Below are 24179 nucleotides of genomic sequence, written 5' to 3' on the forward strand. Positions count from 1 at the left end.
GAGGAAAGCCACACACGTGTTTAAGATTCTAAAAAAACTTTGGGAGGCAGAAGCAGGCAGATCTTTGTGAGTTTGAGACCAGCCTGGTCTATAAGAGTTAGTTCCAGGACAGGCTCCAAAACCACAGAGAAACCCTGTCTCGAAAAACCAAAAAAAAAAAAAAAAAAAAAAAAAAAAAAAAAAAAAAAAAGATTCTAAAAAACTGACTGATCAATTCGAATTTTATAATTATGGGTTGCTGGGGTGTTAGACTCATGCCAAATTATCATGAGCTAGCTTTAGTGTCATTAATAGCCATCCATTGTCTACCTCTGTGGCTAACCTAATGTCCTTGTGACTATCACATGAATCTTTGAGGTATTTAATTACTTAAAAGACCACCGACTTCACCAACTCAAAAATACCAGCACACACTATCTGAAGCCTATAGTAGAGATTTCATGCACACAGTGTTCCATAACCAATCAACCTGAAGTTCTCACCAATGTATTTGAAAAGTGTCTTGATGTATGACTTTTGGTTCTATTAACCTGTCACCACAGTGAAACCTAGTGTTTCATGTAACCTGAGTCTACGTTCTCACTTAATTCATATTGGCTCAAGAAAAAAAAACTGTTTTGTTCCTTTTGATGTGAGAGCTACATTTTGCATACACATGTTACAGAAGTTCTATTCATCAATCTTACACACTACAGATCACTAGAGAAGAGTTGTAAAATAGCCCAATACTCCAAAATACTGATACCTATGACATGATGGAAGTCAAATAAACACAAAACATGAGCATATAGATTTTGACTTGTGCCTTCACTGATTATGAAAGTCAGATTCAAGTTCTTGACATATTAGGCATGCTGTTTATAATTTCATGTTTCTAATTTTGTTCCACACTGGAGTTCACCAACTTGCCCCATAACTTCTTCACAGCATTTTTCACCTCTGCATTCCTGAGTGTGTAGATGATGGGGTTCAGCATGGGGGTGATGACAGTGTAGAACACAGCCACAAGTTTGTCTTCAGTGTAGGTAGAGGCAGGTCTTAAGTAGAGGAAAATGGCGGGTCCAAAGAACAAAACAACCACCATGATATGAGAGGCACAGGTAGATAGGGCCTTCCGCCTCCCCTCAGCAGAATGATTTCTCAAGTTGAACAGGATGACAACATAAGAGGACACCAAGAAAAGGAAGGAAAACACAGAGAATAATCCACTGTTAACAAACATAATAACCCCAACCACAAAGGTGTCAGTGCAGGCCAGCTTAAATAAGGGATGGAGGTCACAGAAGTAATGGTCAATCACATTGGGACCACAAAATGGCAAGGGGATAGTGATAAAAATCTGAATTATGGAATGAAAAAAGCCCCCCACCCAGGAACCAGTCACCAGATGGTGACACATGCTCCTACTCATGATAGCTGTGTAGTAAAGAGGTTTGCAGATGGCCACATAACGATCATAGGCCATCACTGTAAGCAAGAGGATCTCAGTGACCCCAAAGAAATGGAAGAAGAAAATCTGAGCCAGACAGCCCTTCATGGAGATGGTTTTAACTCTGGCGAGTAAGTCAGTGATGAACTTAGGGACAACAGTAGAGGAGTAGCAGATCTCCACCAGGGACAAGGAGCTGAGGAAGATGTACATGGGAGAACGCAGACTCTTACTGATGTTGACTGTCACAACAATGAGGCCATTGCCCAGCACTGTGGCCAGGTACACAGGAAGGAACAGCGCAAAGCACACTTTCTGCACCTCTGGATCCTGAAAAAGGCCAGTGATGATCAGTTCAGTCACGTTATTAATGCTGACCATGGCGTCAGATCAAGTGTGCCAGAAACCAGTAGCTGAGGGACCTACAACAAAACAAGCAATAGCTATGACATTATCCACAATGTTTGTATCACATCAAAGAGTGAAAAACTGCTTACAATATGTTGAGGTAAGCTTACTGAATATTAAACATTGTCTATTTAACAATTTATTTTAATTACCTTTCTTTTAATTATTAGAAAATGAAAATCAGTAGAAAATGAATAGTTAGAGAAATCAATATTTATTTGCCAAAGATCACATAGAATGTGGTAAAACTTAAGACTCAGACAAGTGCTTCTGACTGTGGGATTCTCTCTAATGCACATAAGATATTCAAAAAGCAGTGAAACACTCACGTGGAAAGCCTGTTTGTGTCATTTGCATAGCATTTAAATAGATGCCCTCCCACTAGGAAATCCCCTGGGTACATCTATGACTGACCCGTGTTCCCCATCTTTCTTTTTTGCACCTCAGGAACTTATTTTCTCACAGATTATTTTCCACCAAAGTCCCCTGCACTGTCTTCTTTCCTTGGCTACACACACTCTTTCCCCTTCCAATAATGTAAACAGATATGGCCCCTGTATACAAGTTTTGAGGGTATGGTGTCTAGATACCAGGACATTCTGGCTTTGGATGCATCTTATCCCAAGTGCACTTTCAGTGATGTCACCTTGGTTGATTGAAATGGGATGAGGTTGTGGGGACAGTATTTGCACATTGGAAACCAGCAACACTTCAGAGCTAAGTTTTTGTTAAGGAGAAAGAGTTGTTAAAACATTGCTAAAGGTGTGTAGAAGAGCATTTCCTCTCTACCCCTGATGTCTCCTTCCAAGGAGAGGATGCTGTAGAAACATATCTATAACATAGGGTATATATGCCATACCCTGACATAGAGGTGTGGACTGAATTTGAAAGGAAAAATTGGGTACACCCAACTGGGCTCTTTTCCTCTTTTGTGTGAAATGTTCCAGGACGAACTTCCAAATCTACTTCAAGGACAACTTCTGTCTGAGTGCTATAGAGACAGTGTTCCCTTTGATGGGATCTGAAGTTGCCACAGCTGGTTGGATGTATCCAAAGCTGCTGCTGATAGCTGTATGTCTCCTTGTGTGAAGATCACTGATAACTAATATAAGACCATATTTGTTGCCATCTTTGTAAGAAAGAAAGGCAATCTTCCTCAAACTCAAATGCTATTTTTGTTAAGTTAGGCTAACACCCATATAAACAAAATGACAAACCAAATTTATCAGACACCAAAACAATGTTTCTCATACTTTCTAAAGCAGGAAAAAAATGCAAAGCATTAAATATACGTGAAAATATTCTCTCTACTCAAACAAGAGTCACAATAATATTTTAGGAAGAATATCTCTGTGTGGCAGAAATAAAAGGCAAGACTTCAGAAGAGAAAGAGAAGTCAGAAATTCATAGAACCAAAAACAAACTGACTCAAAGAGCTAATGCTTTTAAAGAAACCTTATTCAACTTCAAAATTACATTTAAATTCAAGGACACAACAAGGAATATGCTCAAATTCATCATGGCATGTGCTATGAAATAAGAACAATAATTTAGTGCAAGGCTTTTGAAACACCAAGAATATCCGGTCACCTGAGAAATCAAGTTGCTAAATAGGGAGACAATGCAGAATCACTTTACCACATCTTCATTCAGAAGCAAAAAGATATGGACGGGTTAGGCGTACAAATGTTGGGCTACACTGTGTTTTCACAGAAGACCTAAGAGCAAGTAAGACCTAGAACGTGTTCTGGTGATCCCATTACCCTCTAAGAGCAAGTAAGATCTAGAACGTGTTCTGGTGATCCCATTACCCTCTAAGCTGCCTGATTTTAGAGCTTTGATGTCAACCTGTCATTCGTATGCCTAGCTCATTTCCCATATCCAACCAGCACATCACATTAATTTCACCTGTATGCATACCAGATCCCAAGTGTGTTCTTTCCTCCCCCATCTTGGGGTCATCTCCTCACACCCAGAAAGCTGATAACTAAATTACCAAAGTCCTTCACTTTCCAGCTGCCCTGCCCCATTCTTCCTGTAATGGAAATCAGAAAATTGCTTTACTACACCCTTCCTTCCTCAGATCACTCTGCTGCAAGCCTGAGTCCCTCTAACTAGTGCTTAATGACTTTTCACCTGGAAATAACCAGGACAAGCCTGACTCCTTCTAACTAGTATTTAATGACTTGTCACCTGGAAATAACCAGGACAAGCCTGACTCCTTCTAACTAGTATTTAATGACTTGTCACCTGGAAATAACCAGGACAAGCCTGACTCCTTCTAACTAGTATTTAATGACTTGTCACCTGGAAATAACCAGGACAAGCCTGACTCCCTCTAACTAGTGTTTAATAACATGTCATCTGGAAATAACCAGGGCAAGCCTGAGTCCCTCTCACTAGTGTTTAATAACATGTCACCTGGAAATAACCAGGACAAGCCTGAGTTCCTCTCACTAGTGTTTAATAACATGTCACCTGGAAATAACCAGGGCAAACCTGGTCCCTCTAACTGACTTTTAATGGCTTTCAAATATGAGCCACCTCAACAATTCTTTTTATTGATCAACAAACTTCAACTTATCTATTTTGGAGTCAGACTCCTCTCTGCCTCTATAAACCTACACTGTTCATTGCACCAGAAACACCCACTCCTTGTCCCTTCTGGTCCTATGCATCTTCTCGGAGCAACTGCAGTCCTGTTGGTTCAGTGAGTTTGTATTAATTACACGATCTCATATTATATCTTCTCCTCTCTAAACACTGGGGAAATACTTCAACCATTTTCCTTACATACAAATCTAACCGCATTTCTTCTCTACTAAATCTTACCAACTATTCCCTACTACCTTTAGCATGAGTTTTGATATCTTTAGAGGAAATGTAAGGCCCTTCTTAAGCTGACTGTAAACTCCTTGCACCCTTATTGTCATCTGCTATCTGAACGTTATGAGTCTTTATTCTAACTTAAAATGCTCTTACCTCTTTCTTTGGTATTCCTTCTAAGTTGTACAATGAACATCACTGCTATGAGAATAAAGCTCGGTAGAATTCTGTCTCATTAGTACCCCATATTTGTTTCAAAGAAATTAATATGATCTTTTATTATTTCTGCTTCTGTATTTTTATCCCTTACTAAGAAATAAATCATCTAATGTTGAAATTACAATTTTTTTTGCAATTGTTTGCATCTTGGTGTTAATAGAAAACTTCCTAACATATCGCACCTTTATAAGTATTCTATATGAATTAATATATTTAGCATGTACAACAGACCTGTAAAATTGGTGTGATTATTGTCTCTCCCTTTTTACAAATGAGAAAACATAAACACATAGAAGTAAATTAGACTGTCTAGGTTTACACAGCAGCATAGCCAGGATTTGAAAGCTGGCAACCAGAGTACCACACCTGTGCTCTTTAACTACAACACTGTACATAGTAAGGACATGCCATGTGTGCAGCATGTAAGTAAAGAGAAATAAAAATGGCCAACTATTAGAAGCAGGGTATGTATTCATTTGACAAGTCAAACACAACTCTTACCTGATGTTCTATTGAAATATTTCTGATTCATTACAAAAACAAAGGTAAATTTATTAGAACCATTCTGAGACACTCAGAGAGAAGAAAATTCATGTAAGGACCGATGTTTTCAAGCTTTGTCAACAAGGGGAAGAATACATTTGTAGCTTTCCTCAATGAAAAGTAACTCTTATTTACCTATCTACCATCTGAGACTTTTCTTATTTCTTCTCTCTATAATGCCCAATTCTCTGTTCCTACTCCTTCCCATAGCAGACAATAAATACATCATTTCAGTCCACTATGGTGCCTCACCTAGAAATAGAGAAGACAAAGTGATCAAGATATGGAAGCACAAATCAGTAGGTGAGTATGGAAACTATATATCAAATAATCTCTTTGAATTTGCATTACACCAAATAGTACCATGCCTGAGAAAAAACAGAAAGCAGAACTTTGTGTGTCAATTATGCCTGATCACGATGTGAAGCAATGGGACTGTTATTTTAATTATTAGCTCCAACTTCCTTAAATTCAAATGGTACCTCACAAGAACCCCCAAGTTACAAAGGACTTTAAAAATAGACTCTGTAATGCTGTGTAAAATTATCAATTTAAATAACAACAGTCTCCAAAATTTTATATCCAAAAGAAACTACCTCATTTAACAAATAAGCTCTGACTCTGGGAGCAAAATTCATGTCCAGCATCATGTGGTTGCTAGGAAACTTTGCACTTTGCTTCCTGGCAGATCACCTACCTTTAAGTCAGAAGAGCTGCTGTGTGCTTGCTCTGCCTTAAAAAAAAAATCGTAGAACAGTAGGGAATTCAAAGACTCCCAAGATGCACCCAACATGAAATTTATAATGCAGTGAGATGAGGATGACCTCTGTATACTTCCCTTTAAATCATGTTCTTAGCAAATAAAGTCATGTAACTAAGAGCACCACCCAACAGATATCTCACCAACTGCATGATGCACCAAATCCAGATCAATATCAGATAAACCTTCTAAGGGTGATACGGAAAGAATTCAGGGAGATATTTTACTTCCTATTCAAAGATGGAATGACATAAATGGAGAGAGGTTATGTCCACATCCTAGTTATTTCCAATTACCAGCTCAAAAAACAGTGCTTCTTCATAACATCTGGATCCTTAAAGGAACTATGTGGTGGGTACAACTATGACTCAAAGATCTGACCTATCCTCAAGGATAAATCACCAGTGGTCTTAGGAGCTTTATAAAGTAACAAATATAACACCTAAGACAAATCCCAAAGAAAATTCAAGGGGTTAGAATAGATGATGATATTTGAATCTAAGAAATAAAAGCCACAAAAAGCACCTGAAAAGTTAAGATCCAGTTGCATTGCAGGAATCCTACCTCCTAACTCAGACTCCAAGAGTTGTGATTAAGTGCATAGAATTTATAATATTTAAAATAAACGAAGCTACACACTGTAGTCAAGAGACCAACTTCCCCATAGAATTCCTGTTCTCTAGAGTAAAAATTTACCAAATGAAATATGATGCAAGGACAAAATCAGACGGCTTCAATTAATTACATACATAGCCATACAATTTTAGTGATGCAATGGAAAGGTAATGAATGAAACAAATTCAATGTATTTCCCCCATACATTTCCACTGAAAATAAATACCAGATCATAAATAAAATAGCCCAAAGGCACTAAATCAGGGTAAGCAGTTGATGAACTATGCCACTCTACTCATACCATCATACCTGTTTCTTCTGAAATGAAAATGTTGGCTTTGCAAGCACCACTCACCCCTGTTGATGTTTGCTGTAGCCATGGTCAACTTCACCATGATCGTTGACATTGTGGCTGACAGCAAGCCCTTGGGCCACATCTTCATTGAGCTGTTTGGAGAAAACTCTCCAAAGACAACAGGAAAATTTTATGCTTTAAAAACTAGAAAGAAAGGATCACTCCTTTCACAGAATTATTCCAAAATTCTTATTCCAGGATGACAACTTCACATGTTGTAATGTAGCATGTCCATCTATAGGAAGAAATTTGAGGAAGAGAACTTCAGCCTGAAGCAAACAGACACTGGCATCTTGCCCATGGAAAATGCTGGACCAATCACCAGCTGTTCCTAGTTTTTCAACTGCATTCCAAGACTGAGTGGCTAGATGGCAAACAGGTGATGTTAGCGAAAGTGAAAGAAGACATGAGCATTGTGGAAGCTACAGAGAGTTTAAGGTCCAAGAATGGTAAGACCAGAAAGAATATCTCCATTGCTGACTATGAACAACTCTAATTCTTTTGACTTTCAGACATATTACCCACAAGACCATTCCTTCTGTAGTTCAGGAAAGCATCTCTGCCCCCTCTACTCACCATACCAGAACAACCACTCTCACTAATTTTATTTATAATCCATATTATCCTCATCACTCTCCAAGTCTAGTTCGATTGTGGAGTTAAGTTTATTATTATGAATCAAAACTAAACATACATATTGGAAGTGTTCATCTGTGTTCATCAAAACATCTTGTAATTACAAAGGTAAAAGGTGAAAAACATATGCACATATTCTCAAAAACAACAATATTCAAGAGAGCTTTCAGGCCTCACGGTCCCAGCAATATTCTGCTCCGTGGCAACGTCCACTGGTTTTGCTGAGTGACTGACCGACTCCACGGGTCTTACGTTGCAGGAACCTATTGGACAAGGGCTCATATGCTGGTCCAAATTTAGGCCACACAACTCCCAAAGGTGTTATATGTGATTTGACAAGCTAGTTCAGTAATGTACTTAGTGTAAGTATGAGGAGCTGAGTATAACAACCAGAACACAAATAGATGTGGAACGCTTAAAAGTTCCAGATAGGAAGAGAGAGGGAAGATTTTAAGGTTCATTGGTTACCCAGCTTAGCCAAATCAGCATACATTAGACAAATAAGGGATTCTGTTTTCAAACAAACAAACAAACAAACAAAAAACCAAGTGATCAACACATGGGAAATAATATTTGAAGTTGAGATCTGGCCTTCAGATGCTAGTGAACACAGATATACATACACACATGCATATTCACACAGACACTCAAAAAAATTCAACATGTATATTATCAGATTAAATAGTCAAGATATTCATATTGATGCTTACTAGTGTTTGTATTGATAAATGTAGGTAAAAACTGTTGTTCACAGAAGTTGGGCACCTTAACTCTCTGGCTATAGCTGGAAGACAATCAAAACATCCTAAGAATTTCAGAGCCAGAGATCCTTTAAAATTTAATAATGAAAAAAATGTGCTCTTCAGTGTGAAAATGTTCAAGTAGCATCTGTAAGGCTTGAGCATCAAGAATTGCACATCAGCCACAAGAGTTGTTTACATATCAATAGTTACAAAGCATTAGCTATGATATTCACATCTACTAGGAAGAGACCATGAATAGTCCTCTACTTGAAAAATTATATTTTGAGGAACACATTTATAATCATTATACTAAAAACTGATAGAGCAATAAAAATTTTGGAAACAATTCTTCTCAAGAAGGAAAGCAATCCTTCACAAAGCAGGTGGTTTAAATCAGGACTCTACAAGTTTTCTGTATACGAAAAGGAAATAGCTGGGCAGTGGTGGCGCATGCCTTTAATCCCAGCACTCGGGAGGCAGAGGCAGGTGGATCTCTGTGCGTTCGAGGCCAGCCTGGTCTACAAGAGCTAGTTCCAGGACAGGCACCAAAAAGCTACGGAGAAACCCTGTCTCGAAAATCCAAAAAAAAAAAAAAAAGGAAAGGAAATAAAGTCATCCCAGGTAGAGCAATTTCTTGGGAAATTGATGGTCACTTGTGAACATTCATGCATGAACAAGAAACAGCAGAAGCAACAAGAAAATGAAGACTCTGTGCTGCCATTAAACACACTATTCGCCTAAAGCTTCAAACAACACATACAAAAAAGAAAAACAGGAAAATTCATAAGATTTAGTGGCACCAAAGATGCTCCATCTCTCTACTAAGAAAGGATGTTTTTTAGTACCATCCATCCATTTACCTTCAAATTTCATGATTTTATTTTTTAACAGTCAAGTGATATTTCATTGTAAACATGCCACCTTTTCTTGCTCCCTTCTTCTGTTAAGGGACATCTAGGTTCTTTCTAGTTTCTAGGTATTATGTAGAACAGTGATGAGCATGTCTGAGCAAGTTTCCTTGTGGTACAATGGAGTGTCTTTTGGGTATATGCCCAAGAATGGTATAGTTAGATCTTGAGGTGAATTGATTCCTATCTTTCTGAGTAACTATCATACTGATTTCCATGGTGGCTGTACAAGTTTATACCCCTATCCGCAATAGATGAGTGCTCCCCTTAATTCACATGCTTTCCAGCATTGTGTTATTGATCTTATCCGTTTTGACAGGTATAAGATAAAATCTCAATGTACTTTTGATTTACATTTCCCTCATGGCTAAGGATGCTAAACATTTCTTAAATGTTTCTCAACTGCTTGCATTTCTCCTATTGAAAATTCTCTGATTAGGTTTGTACCCCATTTTCAACTGAATTATTTGGGTTTTGGATATCTTAGCTTCTTGAGTTATATATTTTGGATATCAGCCCTCTCTCAGACGCGGAGTTAATAAAAATCTTTTTCCATTCTGAGGATGCCTCTTAGTCCTCATGATATGTTCTTTGTCTTGCAAAAACTTTTTATTATTGTGAGGACCTGCTTATTAATTACTGATCTTAGTGCCTGTATTGACAGTGTTCCTGTTCAGAAAGCCATCTCTTCTGTGCTAATGTGTTCAGGCTGTTCCCCATTTTCTCTCCTATCAGGTTCAGTGTGTCTGGTTTTATGTTGAGGTCTTTGGTCCACTTAGGGTTGACTTTTGTCCAGGGTGCTGAGTATGGTCTATTTGAAATCTTCTACATACGGACATAAATCCACATACCTATAGATACCTAATTTTTTATAACAAAGACAGAAATTGACACTGGAAAAAAAGACATCATCTCCAATAAATGATGCTGATGCTGATCAAATTGGAATGTGTATGTTATTTTTAGTATCATCTTCATTTATAAATTTTGAACATTGTAAGAGGCACTAAAGTAATTTCTTAAATGCCAAAATGTCACAAGAACTGAAATTGTTCACAGGACTTGTCTAGTGATCATAATTGGTATATCATACAAGATCCTAAGAAGCAATCAGAATAACAGAAAAATCCTTGGATGCAATTTAAATGATACATTTTCCACATAGAAGGGATAATCAGATTGTTAGCCTTATCCCCCAATATCTCCTGATTAATTCCTCTGGCTCATTCCCTTTCTAAGTTAAATGTAAAGAACTTTCTTTTTTTAAGTTGTTATCCTGAGGTATTTAAATAAATAAAGCAAAGAGTAAATTTACTCATAGGGTATTTATAAAAATATTCACCTTATGCTGGGTGCATCTGGGTAAAGAAATTTCTTCTACTGATTTGCATTGCTTCATAATAATTACAGGTGTAAACAATAATTAAATGTTCAAAATTGCTAGTAGAGATGATGAGGAATTTTTCCAACATGAGAAATGCTAAGTGGTCAAGGTGATACACGTGACAATTTCCCCAATCAGATAGATTACTTTACATTTCATACATATATTGAGATTATTATATTCTACCCCATAAATTTGTTACTGTTTCTTTTTAAAACACATGTTTTTCTTTGGGAGAAAAGGTTCATTTTTTCTTCTTTTAATTACAACATTTCCCTTTCGCTTTCCTCCCACCAAACCTTCCAATTTAATTTTCCCCTCTCTCCTTCAAATTCACAGCCTCTTTTTTTCACTAATCATTATTGCATGCATATGTGTTTATATACATAAATATTCCTAAATATAATCCCGTTCAGTCTGTAAAATGTTATTTGTATGTATGCTTTCAGGGCTTACCTAAAACTACGAATTTTTTAATGGGCTTTACATTTTCACTTGGCTTGAATATTCAAATCACTCAAGGCATGATAAAAGCAGTTACCAGGAAGATAATCAAATTCCATAAACTTCCAGAGGGGCAGATCAGCATTGTGTTTGTAGGCAACACTAGGCTACCATGGAGTTTTGACCTATTAATAAGAATCACAGAAGCAGCAATGTGATATCCTTATGTCTATGACCACCATTTTATAATATCTCACAGAAAATAGATTCATGCCAATGATAATTTACATATTTTAAAATAAATTCCTTCTTTTAGCTGTCTTTCACTCCATCCCTAGGGGTTTTTTTAGTTGTTTATTTGTTATATACCAATCCCAGTTCCCCCTCCCTCTTCTCCCATTCCCCTCTTTTCCCCCCATCTGACCTCCAATACGCTCCTCAGAGAACTTAAGGCCTCCCCTGGGAAGTCAACTAGGACTGTCCTCTTCCCTCATTGAGGCAGGGCTAAGGCCCTTCCCCTTCCCCATGACTAGCATCCTTACGTTTTTCTGACCCACAACTTTCTCATGGCATTTTTCACCTCTGAATTTCTGAGTGTGTAGATGATGGGATTCAGCATGGGGGTGATGACTGTGTAGAACACAGCCACAAGTTTGTCTTCAGTAAAAGTAGAGGAAGGTCTCATGTAGAGGAATATGGCAGGTCCAAAGAACAAGATGACCACAGTGATGTGAGAGGCACAGGTGGAAAGGGCCTTGCGCCTCCCCTCTGCAGAATGATTCCTCAAGTTGACAAGGATAATGACATAGGAAGACACCAAGACTAGGAAGGAATACAGAGCAATTAAGCCACTATTAGCCATTACGGTGACACTCTCCACAAAGGTATCAGTGCAAGCCAGCTTGAATAGCGGCTGGAGATCACAAAAGTAGTGATCAATCACATTGGGACCACAGAAGGGCAACTGAATAGTGATAAGAACCTGAACTAGAGAATGCAAAAAGCCCCCCAGCCACGAAACACCCACCAGCATGTGACACACTTGATGACTCATGATATTCATATAGTGAAGAGGTTTGCAGATGGCCACATAGCGATCATAGGCCATCACCACAAGCAAAAATATCTCAGCAACTCCCCAAAAATGGAAAAAGAATATCTGAGTCAGACAGCCCTTCAGGGAGATGGTTTTAACTTTGACGAGTAAGTCAATGATGAACTTAGGGACAACAGTAGAGGAGTAACAGATCTCCACCAGGGACAAGGAGCTGAGGAAGATGTACATGGGGGAACGCAGACTCTTACTGACACTGACTACTGTGACAATGAGGCCATTGCCCAGCACTGTGGCCAGATACACGGGAAGGAACAGCAAAAAGCACACTTTCTGCACCTCTGGATCCTGGAAAAGGCCAGTGATGATCAGTTCAGTCACGTTATTTGCCTTGCCCATGTTTTCAGTTCAGGAGTGGACATCAGGCAGGGACCAGCCTGAAATTCAAAAAAAAAATGTAGCACCAGTTTATACAATTTACAGGATCTCAGAGGAAGCAAACCAGCAAACCACTTACTAATCATTCTTTACCCAATAGATAATAATTCGGAATTCAACATGGCACTCTAACATTTTATATTTTACTTAGTTTTATCACTGGAAAACAGAAATTCAGAGGAATAATTGCTTGCTCATAACCACACAGGCAAAGGTCACTTCTCAGTCCAGGACCATTCTTTCTAGCTTCTGGTACATATTTATGACAACGTATTCTGAATTTGGGTAGTCGTTCATGCTAAGAACCTGCATTTGTACTCCTTTACTGTATTTTGATATCTCTTCTTCTTCTGGGGAATTGGCATATTTCTTCCCCTCTATTCTTTGTTTCTTTCTTCTCTTTCTCAAGAACTATCCATTTCCTGTTGTATTAATGCATGTGAAAATATCTCACCAGTTATCAAGTAAATTCCCATAATATATAAAAAGAAATACACACTGTAAAAATCGATCAACATTTCTTTTTACTTGGAAAGATGATTAACAAATGAGAGATAGTAAGTACTAATGTTGAAGTTATTGTTGGCCTCATGTTTAGTTATTGACTTGAAGACCAGAGAACAAACTTCTGTCAAATGGATGCACAGGCACTTCCACAAGTGAGTTGCAAAGAAGTTTAAGCCAACACAAGTATTGGGGGCAGTGTGTCACAACCATTTAATAAATCATTCCCAAGCTCTGTATTCGAGAGCACTACCTTGATATCTGTTTGTCAGTCAAAGCCACAGTATTTACATATTGTAAATCACCAAACACAACAAATCATTTTATTTTTATTAAGAAGACTCATTTTCAATCACACAACTTGGTAGAGACTATCAAAGAGAGATTTTTCTTCCCTGTTACAGTAAAAATACACTTCAGCCACATGCTGTAGGAGATCTGAGTGGACTTAGAAGAAGAGACTAGGCATACACAGTAGGTCCTTACTCACTCCTCCTCCTCACGAGTATTTTAGATAGCATGCTTTTTCCTTGGAGCATCTATCTCTGTGTTTGTGTATATCCAATGCTGCCATGCCTGTGTGCATATGTTGTTCACACTCATGAGTAAACTACACAACAGCTCTTTGGACAGATGTAAACCACCATCTCCCTTATCATCTTCATCAACAAGGCAATACTTTCTGCTCACTCAAGTGCATCCCTTCTGAATTACTTCAGCTTTCATGGGGGCAGGAGCAGGTATACTAAGTTTCCCACAAACATAGAATGTATGAACTGATGCCACTTTACAACACGATAAACTAAATCATCTAAGTACATACCAAACCTATGGTGGAACTATGTATCTACCCAAATAGGAAGCATACTCTCTTAACTTTACTGAGCAAGCAAGCAATTGTTATGTTAACAAAAGAAGAAATGAACTAGTCATTCATTAACAGAATCCATAGACAAAGGTATAAGAGAAGAGTTCAAATTAAATATGACCACTGTTAGAAATTTTAGGTGCATTTACTTAAATAAACACATAACTTTTCTGTGAGCTTAAACACAATTTAATCTTGATCTATTACAGAAATTAAGATAAATTTACTAGAACAAATATAAGACATCACTTGGAGATAGAATAATTGTGGAGCTCCACAGTGTTCCAGGCTTCATTTATAACTCCTTTGGGAATGACCCTTGCCTCTGAAAATTTCTCTCTCTCTCTCTCTCTCTCTCTCTCTCTCTCTCTCTCTCTCTCTCTCCCTCCCTCCCTCCCTCCCTCTCTCTCTCTCTCTCTCTCTCTCCTCTCTCTCTCTCTCTCTCTCTCTCTCTCTCTCTCTCTCTCCCTCTCTTTCTCTCTGTCTCTCTCTCTGTCTCTCTCTCCCTCTCCTGCCTGTTCTTCTTCCTCTCCCTGTCCCCACTCACCCATTCAAACTCCCTCTGCCACTGAGATGGTAAGAAATACCTCCTGCTTTGCTTCATACTAGAACAAATGATAGAATATAGACCATGACTAATCAAAAATATGAGATCTCTTGATGTACTAATGTGACTGACCTTGGAATGAAGTAAAGAACCTCTACCAATATAGGTGCCAACCTGGCAATCCCCAAATAGTAAATTATAGTATGCATAACTGTAAAGGAATTTCAGTAACATCACATTTCATGCTATGGATTTTTTTAAAGATTTATTTATTTATTATATATACAACATTCTGCCTCCATGTATGCCCACATGCCAGAGGAGGGTGCCAGATCTCATTACAAAGGGTTGTAAGCCACCATGTGGTTGCTGGGAATTGAACTCAGGACCTCTGGAAGAGCAGACGGTGCTCTAAACCACTGTGCCATCTCTCTAGCCCCCATGCTATGGATTTTATATCATTATTCTCTACTCAACCACCTCTTCATCTCGAAAGTGAATTCTTATGGCTCTAATAAAACAAAATTAACTAGTCCCAAATCCTATGTCAGCTGAGAAACTCTGCACCTTGCCACTAGTCACACCACCTACCTTTATATCAGAACAGCTGCTGTGCTCTTATGCATTCTTTGAACAACAAATAAAAATGAATAGCATGAATTCAAATAAACTCAATGTGCTTCCAAGTCAGCATGATGTTAGGAACCCTGCTGGAACACATCACTACTCACGGTTTGTTTGGACTTAGGAAAACTGGAGTGGAAAAATAACTCGATTTCTTGCCTGGAAATGCTGGTCCTGGAGCAAGCAAGATCTGTGGGCTGTTACCACCCAGCTGATTGAAGACCATCCACTCATACTCAACTAAGCCACTCTGGGAATAGTGCTTAAAAGAATTTAAAGACAGATTGTTCCAACTCCTTCTTTTTGTATATGGGGTGGCACGGGCTAAGAGGAGACAGTTGTCTTTCCCACACACTCTAATAATTTCTGGGTACTATGTAAGAAATCATCATTCTGTCAAAAAGTACTAGGCTATCATTGGTGATATGTGGTGATTATTGTTAAGGAGTTGGCTTTGTCTCCTAGAACATATCATCAAAAGGATCCTGGCAGCTTTTCAAAAGAAAAGACAGTAGGCAGAGTCTAATTTAAATCACAAACGGGGAAAATTCACAGCATCTGCACTTAGATTTGCAATTTTGAAGGAAAAAAATCCTTAAGAATAGTAAACTGAGAGTCTCTGGATCCTGTTTTAATAAATAACTACCCACTCACACCAAGTGCAAGCATTGCAATTGAATTCCCACATACTAGAACTGTTTTTAGTAAATCAGCCCTCATGTTATAACCAAGAGACCAACTTCTCCATGGAATTTCTTTTCCCTAGAGTAAAACTTGCCAAATAAACTTGAAAAAAAGTTTCAATCTATTCCAATTATTTTTTCTGTCTCTTCCATGTTGTTTTGCACACACTAGAGAGAAAGAACACACTAGAGAGAAAGTGTTGAAAGCAAGGCATGCAGGGGCCATTTGACTAAACTTACCAACTGAAAATAAATTCCAGATGAATAAGGAAAGAAAAGAAGCCCACTGGACACTGGTGTGATCAATACTGGACTCACTATCCACCTATAGCTATGCCACTCCACTTTCCCTTCTCACTTTCTTTTATTTAAATTTCTCATCGTCATAATTGTCTACCAAGCCTATCAATGCTAAGTCCTTCCCTCAAACTCCACCTCCATGCCTTTGTGTATATTCTGTGTATAAAAGCATTTAATCACTTTGTAGCTCTTTCCCTCTGTCAACAACAGTTGTCCAGTCATGAAATATAGCACGAACTTCTTCTGAAACAGGGGTGGTTTGTTGATCCGTCCATTTATCCATTCATTAATATAATACTGAATTCTATAATGTTCTAAATTCTGCTATAGGTACTAAACAATACACTGTATAAAAATAAAGTCACTAAACCTCATGAATGCAGCATCCTTAATTTTCCTTTTAGGATATAACTGAGTTAGAGAGGAAATGAAAAAAAAAATGATTCCAGACAGTCAACTCAATCCTTTCAAGGACAGAAAAAAAATAAATATGACAAAAATACTAGTGGAGAAAAGCACATGGTAAGACCTTATTGTGGAAGACATCACACAGTTTTGCACAACAACAGAGATAAATGAATCTTAAGCCCTCCCTAGAGCATAGCTTTCCTAGTTCCAGAAGGTGCTATGCAGGCTCAGTTATCTTACCCGGTGCTGGGACATACATGCTACAATACTGGCATACCGGGAACAATATGCCTGCTTGTGCAATAGTGACGTGATAGCTATGGAGTAACCAACTGGTCTCTGAATAGATTTGAGACCTGTTCCACTGTAGGGAATTCACACCTGATCAAAAGCCCATAGCTGGGAGGGTCATAGACCCTAAGGTAAAAATTATTGTGGTCGTTGTTGTTGTTGCTAAATGGTCATGTAGTCAAACTACCTTCTAAATATTATGTTTGTGTTTATACCCATTGTGATGGCTATTCTTGGTTGTCAACTTGACTATATCTGGATTGAACTAAAATTCAGAAGTGGACAGCACACTTGTGATCCAAATCTTGAGGCAGGAAGACAATGTGCCTTTGATCAGAATCTTGAAGCAGGAAGGCACACCTTTAATTTGGGCTACACCTTCTGTTATATATGAGGAAACCTATACATAAGGAAGCTTATATAAGAACAGGGTAAAAAGAAAGGGTTCATTCATTCTTGGCCTGCTTGTCCTCACCTTGTCAGCACATCCATTACTTCCCTGGCACTGGAGCCTACTTCTTCAGGGTTCTAGCATACACAGAGCAGCTGAGACATCCAGCCTCATGGGACTGAGAAACTACTGGATTTGTAAACTTTCCTTTTACAACACTTAGCCATGTTGGACTGAAGCTCATAAGTCTTTTCCAATAAATTCCCGTGTATGTGTTTGTATATGTATGTATGTATGTGTGTGTATATATGGAGGGGGGAGAGATTCATTCTATAAGTTCTGTGACTCTAGAGAACCCTGACTAATACACCCACAGACCTGGGCTACTCTCAACCATGGTCATAAAAATCTTTTTGCAGTGGGTAACATACAGTGAAGAGATTCATAACAAGTCAAAGTGCTGAGAATAGAGAACTGTGAATATTAAACCCTTAAAGGGATCTTTTTAACCCCCGTCCTGAAACCCAGGGAACGTCACAGAGGAGGAGGCAGAAAGATAAGTAGAAGAAGATGGGGAGGAGGCCTGTGAAATTCTGCCATCTAGCTATGGCATGGATATTGCACTCTTTAACTCACAGAAGTTGTGGTTCCAAGCACAAGATCTCCCAAAAATCAAGCCAGTCAATGGTCCAGTATGAATGGAGGAGGAGCTAATGAGGTCCTCCTAATTTAGGAGCTATTGGCAGTTGATAACTACTAGGGGAGGGTGAATCCTTCTTTGGGGATGTTGCAGTTGATAGGTTGACCATGTCCAGCAGATGGCTCCACTCTCAAGTACATATGACACAAATTAATTAGATTTTGTAGAATATTTCTTTAATAGAGAAGTGTCAGAGGTATACACCTTGAATCCCAGTATTTGAGAGGCAGAGGTAAGCAAATCTATCTGAATTCAAGGTCAGCCTAGTCTACAAAGTTAGTTCTGGGACTACATAGAGAGACCCTGTCTTTAAATTTAAAAAAAAAAAAAAGAACAACAACAAAAAAAAAAAACCCAGAAAGATGAGAACATAAAGATACAAAAAGAATATGTTATGAATGAGTCTAGGAGGAGATGGGGAGATGGAAATTAGGTATGGCCAAAATACATTTTGTATTTATATGTGACACTCTCAAATAATAATGTTTTTACGTTTTTAAGAAAAAATAAATGATTCATTTAGGCTAGCACACCAAAAATTTAATCATCTAAGCCTGTAATTCTTTATACATTATTATGTATTTCACATTCTGAGTTTCATAATATCTTTACCATCAAGAATAAAATTTTTATACTTCAGTACATTCAAATTAGGTTCAATTAAATTTTTTGAGTTACATCGCAAATAAAACAGGCAAAGTTGGATTCCTAAAATATGAGAAAATACCACTGAACATCAGTGAGCAAGTGTCTTTCTGGTAGAATGAAGCATCTTTCAGGTAAATGCCCAAGAGTGAACCATGTGATAGATTGAATCCCATATTCCTGAGGAACTACCACAATGATTTGCATAGTAGTTACATGAGTTTGCACTCCTAGCAGCAATGGATGAATGTTCCCCTTACAACACATCCTTGCCAGCATAAGCTGGCAGTGAATAATAAAACTGAAGACGATATCTGAAGATAGAAAGGTCTTTCATACTCATGTACCATAGAATTAATATAGTAAAAATCATCATCTTAACCAAAATCAAGCTATAGATCAATGCATTCTCCATGAAAAACTCAACACAATTCCTCACAGATCTTAAAAGGAAAATTTTCAGCTTCATTTGGAAACAGAAACAAAAAAAAATCAAGAATAGCTAAAACAATCCTAAACAAAGAAGAACTGCTGGAGTTGTTACTATCCCCAATTTCAAGTTACACTACAAAGCTATAGTAATGAAAACTGCATGGTATTGCAAAGAAAGGCACATTGATAATTGATTGATTGGAATTGAAAACCCTGACATAATTCTACATACACATTTTAATTTTTAATAAAACATTGGTAGATATTATCTACTATAAAGGTAGTAGAAAAGAGAATCCCGTGCCAGGAACTTTGGCTGATGCCATTACAAGAACGAAGGGAAACTGAAAATTTAAAGAAAAACAAAACAACAAAAAAACAGTAAGTGGCCATCACAAAACTCCAGTTGAGACGTTGTAATGACTAGAATGAAAATAGTAGCAATTAAGAATTTAGGAAAGGTTAAGACTCTAGATATATTCTGAAGGTAGAGTTCACAAGATTTACATAAGTTTTGATGGAGTAAAAGAAAATAAGTCAAGGAAGCAAGGAAGATTAATCAAAGCTTGATTGCTTATCCTGTGGCTTTGCCTTTTATTTTGTTTAATTTGTTGTTGCTGTTGTTGTTTAATAAAGTTAAATGAGGGCCATGAAGATGATTTGGTAAGTAAAAGTGCTTGCTTTCAAGGAGGATCACCTGAGTTTGATCTTCAAGACCCACCTGATTGAAGGAAAGACCTTACTCTGACAACTTGTGCTCTGACCTCCTATTGTGCTGTGCTTTGTGCAAGCAAATAAATACACACTTGCACACATAATTACATTAAATTAGTGTCCTAGTTAGGGTTTCTATTGCTATGATAAAACACCATGACCAGAGCATTTTGGGAACAAAATGGTTTATTTGCTTTATACTTCCATATCATTATTCATCGTTGAAGGAAATAGGGTTAAGAACTCAAGCAGAACAGGAATCTGGAGGCAGGAACTAATTCAGAGGCCACGGAGGAGTGCTGCTTACTGGCCTGTTCCTCATGTCTTGCTCATCCTCCTTTCCTAGTACCATGAACCATGTACCACAAGTTCAAGGATGGTACCACCCACAGTGTACTCTGCCCTCCCACACCAATCAATAATTAAGAAAATGCCCTATAGGCTTACCTACAGCTGGATCTTGTGGAGGCATTTTCTCAGTCACCCACTGTACCAAATTACAAAATCTTGATTCTGTGAGGAACACTTTCACACAGCATGCAGTTCAATTTCACAGAGAAACAAAGGGCTTCATATTCTTCAAAAAAGTAAGTTCACTGTTTATTTATAGGGATAAAGATTTGAAACATTCCAAAATGGCTATATGTGTTATAGTATAGCCCTAGCAGGATATATTTTACAGATGCTTAAAAAGAAAAATTTAGGATGGACCATAAAGAACAACTCTAGAATTATCAAGCCCTATGAATTTTTTCTACTCATTTTGCAAATTAGGAATTCAACATTATTCCAAACTCATGACCATACAAAGACTCAGCCTCTATTTTTTATCTACTTTCACCGTCCTGATCCATAGAGTCTTCATGGCTTTCTTCACTTCTGCATTTCTTAGGGAATAGATGATAGGGTTAAGGAGGGGAGTTATCACTGTGTAGAACACAGCTACCATCTTGTCTACAGGCAAAGTGGCTGACGGTCTCAGATAGATAAAGACGCAGGGTGCAAAGAATAAGACAACTACAGTGACATGGGATCCACAGGTGGACAGAGCTTTGCGTCGTCCCTCAGAACTCTGAGTTCTCAGATGAAACAAGATAATCACGTAGGATGCTAAGAGGACCACAAAACTGATCACAGACAGTGTTCCCCCATTGGCAACAATCAGCAGGCCATTGAGGAAGGTATTTGAGCAGGCAAGTTTGAGCAGAGGAAGCACATCACAGAAATAATGGTCAATGATATTGGGACCACAGAAAGGTAAGTGAAAGATGAGAAGAATCTGGGCAATAGAATGCACAAAGCCTCCCGTCCACGCTGTTCCCACAAGGACGGCACACACCTGTCTGTTCATGATACTGGTGTAGTGCAGGGGCTTGCAGATGGCCACATAGCGGTCATAGGCCATCACCGTGAGCAGGAACATCTCAATACCACCAAAGAAGTGGATGAAGAAAAGCTGTGTAATGCAGCCCCATACAGATATGGATTTCTTCTGAGCTAGGAGATCAAAGATGAGTTTGGGCACTGTTGTAGAGGAGTAGCAGATCTCCACAAAGGAGAGGGAACTAAGGAAAAAGTACATGGGGGATCCAAGACTTCTGCTGGCTGTGACAGTGACCACCATGAGGAGATTCCCAAGAACAATGGCTGTGTACAAGAGCAGAAATATCACAAAGCAAATTCTCTGTACCTCTTGATTGGGAGAGAGTCCCAGAAAAATGAACTCAGTTACATTGTGTATGTTAGCCATGAGGGAGCAAGTTGTGTGGTATGATCTGAAATGAAAAATGAGGAGTTAGTAATGTGGGGAAGGAAGAACATACCATGAGGACTGAGAGAAATGCACATGTGTTGTTATTTCAGGAATAGTGAGGAATGGCAAAGTATGATGCTATAGGAGAGTTGCCATCAGTCTGAGAAAGGCTGCTAGGGACTTCGGACTTTACCCTGAAGCCAAGGTCCATCAGCAAGAATATCTATTATCCAATGAGTAGTAAGTCACTTTGTATGCAGAATGTAGAGTTGTGGAAACACCAAAAAGGAAAGGCATTAAAAAGTTGTATTTCCTCATCAAAAAGAGGCTGCCAGGACACTGTTTCCATCTGTGCTGCATGTCTTTCTATTGTCTTTGAATGGCTTTTGGTATTTTTTTCTCCTGAAGACTTAGCTCGTTACTTCTTTCTTTGGTTAGCAGAACCAAGTTCTCAACCATTTAATACATGGTACCAGTATTTTCAGAATACATAACCCTGCTGTAGCTCCCTTGATGTTCAGTATACCTCAAGGGGATCAGAACTCACCACAGACATGGCTGTGCCTGTATGTCTTCTAATTCTTGTCCTTATTCTCTGTTCGATTACTTATTGATCTTTTCTTTTTCCTTCACTTCAATCCATTAACTTTTCTTCTTTCTCCTGGCATTTTGATTTCCTCTGTTTCTCTTAACGGCAGCAATGATCCAACAGCCTTGCTCATGGCCCAGCTATGTAACACGTCCGAGCATTATTTAGACTGCATAGTGTCTGGCTTGAAAACTATGCTTTTTCCAACATAGCTGAGACTGTGTGTATTTACTCCAGCAAGACTCCAGGGCTCCTGAGGTTAGAGCTAGATGGTTCTGCCCATCTCACAAAAGCTCTCTCCTCACTGATCCAGACCTGTGAGGAAGACCTCTGCAGACCAGAGGGAACTCAGGAAATACACCTTACAATTATAGACACAGAGGGTGGAGAGCAGACATAAATTCCCAGGTCATCCGGCAATCCTCTCAGGAAGCTACTTGTGGAGAAAAGAGCTGGGTTTCCATTCAGCTGTTCTCAGGAAGTAATTTCTATAACATTTACAGAGTTCTTTAAGTTTTCAGATACTCAAGATTCAAATTAACATGCAGATGGCGCATACCTCAGAGGAAGAAACCACAAATCTTAAGTCCTGCCCAATTCTCCCATAAGCTAAGTTCCAGCCCTTGATTTTTTGGGCATCTTTCAGGGATGAGACATCTCTTCCCATTCATGGGTTCTTGTGGCCACTGTGCCTTCTCTCAGGACATTCTGTAACCATAGCACTTATCACAATGAATTTTATTGCCTACTACAGTATAAGTTCCCAGAGGGCAGAATATGCCCTGCTCTTCATTTCATCTTCAATGCTCACTGAAGTTGATCTCAAGAGATAACATTCAGTGAACATCGGGAGAATAAATGAATATTTGACATCTAAACTTGGTCTCCTTAGTCTAGTGTTGCACACATTGTAGGTGTTCAGTAACTACCAAACGAGGAAAAGCCTCTATGGTATGATATCATACCTTATTAATTCTGGAGTCTCACCCAGGGTCCAGACAGTACTTTTCACAAATATTCATGCAGGCATACTCTCAGAAATGCCATGTGTCTCATGGCACCATTCCCTTTGCTTTCAAATGAACTATCACAGCTAAATTAAACCTATGGCCACAAAGCTCACACCAGTGTTTCAGTTACTTTGCTCTTGTGAGCACAGTGATATTTTATGTTCTAACACATAAGCACAAATAATTGTGACAACATTGCTGGCTCATGATAATTTCCCAGTTACCTGATGGAGATGCATGGGCCAGGTGTGGCCCCGTCTTCTGCCTCAATGGAGTAACGAGATGAGGATATGTCCCCATGCAGCCTTAGTCTTGGAAATGTGGAGATCCTCAGCCTCAACTTCTCATGAATTTAAAATAAAAGTAAAACAAATTTGCCTCTCAGATGTTCCTCAGAGAACTAAGAACTCAGGAAACTCAGCTTTAAGTTCACTCCAAGAAAAGCCAAGGGAGAAGTTATGATTAAGTGAGAAATGGGGAGTCCTTGGAGATCTTCATACTCACCCCTTCCTAATTAGGAAAAAATGTCTTACTGGAAGTAGGACCCTAAAGTCTCTGTGGGAAAAAAACTTTAGAAACCAGTGAGAAATGTGAAACAATGAAACCCACCCACTGATCAGAGATGATTAAAGGTGGTTCAGGGATTTCGGAATCACAGAAGGGATGATACTACTTGTGCTGAATTAGATGTATACATCAGTAGCTTCCAACTGAGGGGTGATTATGCCTGTGCAAGACATTTGATAATGTTTAAAGATTTTTGACCAGTCTGGCCAGGGAGGAGAGTGCCACTGACATTAAGGAGACACAAAGTCAGAGATTCATGAAGTATCCTACAATGCATAGGATGCTCCTGTATATTATAACTAAAGGGCTCCACAGACTTGTTGTACTGCCCTACTATTTATTTTAAAAAAATCCCTGAATGGATAATCATTTAAGTTGGGTGATGAATTAC

The 24179-nt window shown here is 38.6% G+C and overlaps 3 protein-coding genes across 3 annotated transcripts; all 3 read right to left on the minus strand.

The window, feature by feature from the left end:
* Positions 1-874: 874 nt before the first annotated feature.
* On the minus strand, positions 875-1810 carry LOC142850679 (olfactory receptor 4B1-like). Its single transcript, XM_075974604.1, has one exon. The coding sequence runs from the start codon at positions 1808-1810 to the stop codon at positions 875-877; it is 936 nt and encodes a 311-aa protein (XP_075830719.1).
* Positions 1811-1814: 4 nt separating this feature from the next.
* On the minus strand, positions 1815-12738 carry LOC142850680 (olfactory receptor 4B1-like). The gene is made up of 5 exons (XM_075974605.1): positions 11813-12738; positions 8502-8575; positions 7969-8054; positions 7156-7247; positions 1815-1851 (listed from the first exon to the last, which is right to left on the minus strand). Exons 1-5 carry the CDS (start codon positions 12721-12723, stop codon positions 1815-1817), a joined length of 1200 nt encoding a protein of 399 aa, XP_075830720.1. The 5' UTR covers positions 12724-12738.
* A 7951-nt stretch (positions 12739-20689) lies between these two features.
* On the minus strand, positions 20690-21619 carry LOC142850689 (olfactory receptor 4X2-like). The gene has a single exon (XM_075974609.1). It carries the CDS (start codon positions 21617-21619, stop codon positions 20690-20692), a length of 930 nt encoding a protein of 309 aa, XP_075830724.1.
* Positions 21620-24179: the final 2560 nt, after the last annotated feature.

This window comes from Microtus pennsylvanicus, chromosome 5, assembly GCF_037038515.1.
Source record: "Microtus pennsylvanicus isolate mMicPen1 chromosome 5, mMicPen1.hap1, whole genome shotgun sequence".
Classification (NCBI taxonomy): domain Eukaryota; kingdom Metazoa; phylum Chordata; class Mammalia; order Rodentia; family Cricetidae; genus Microtus; species Microtus pennsylvanicus.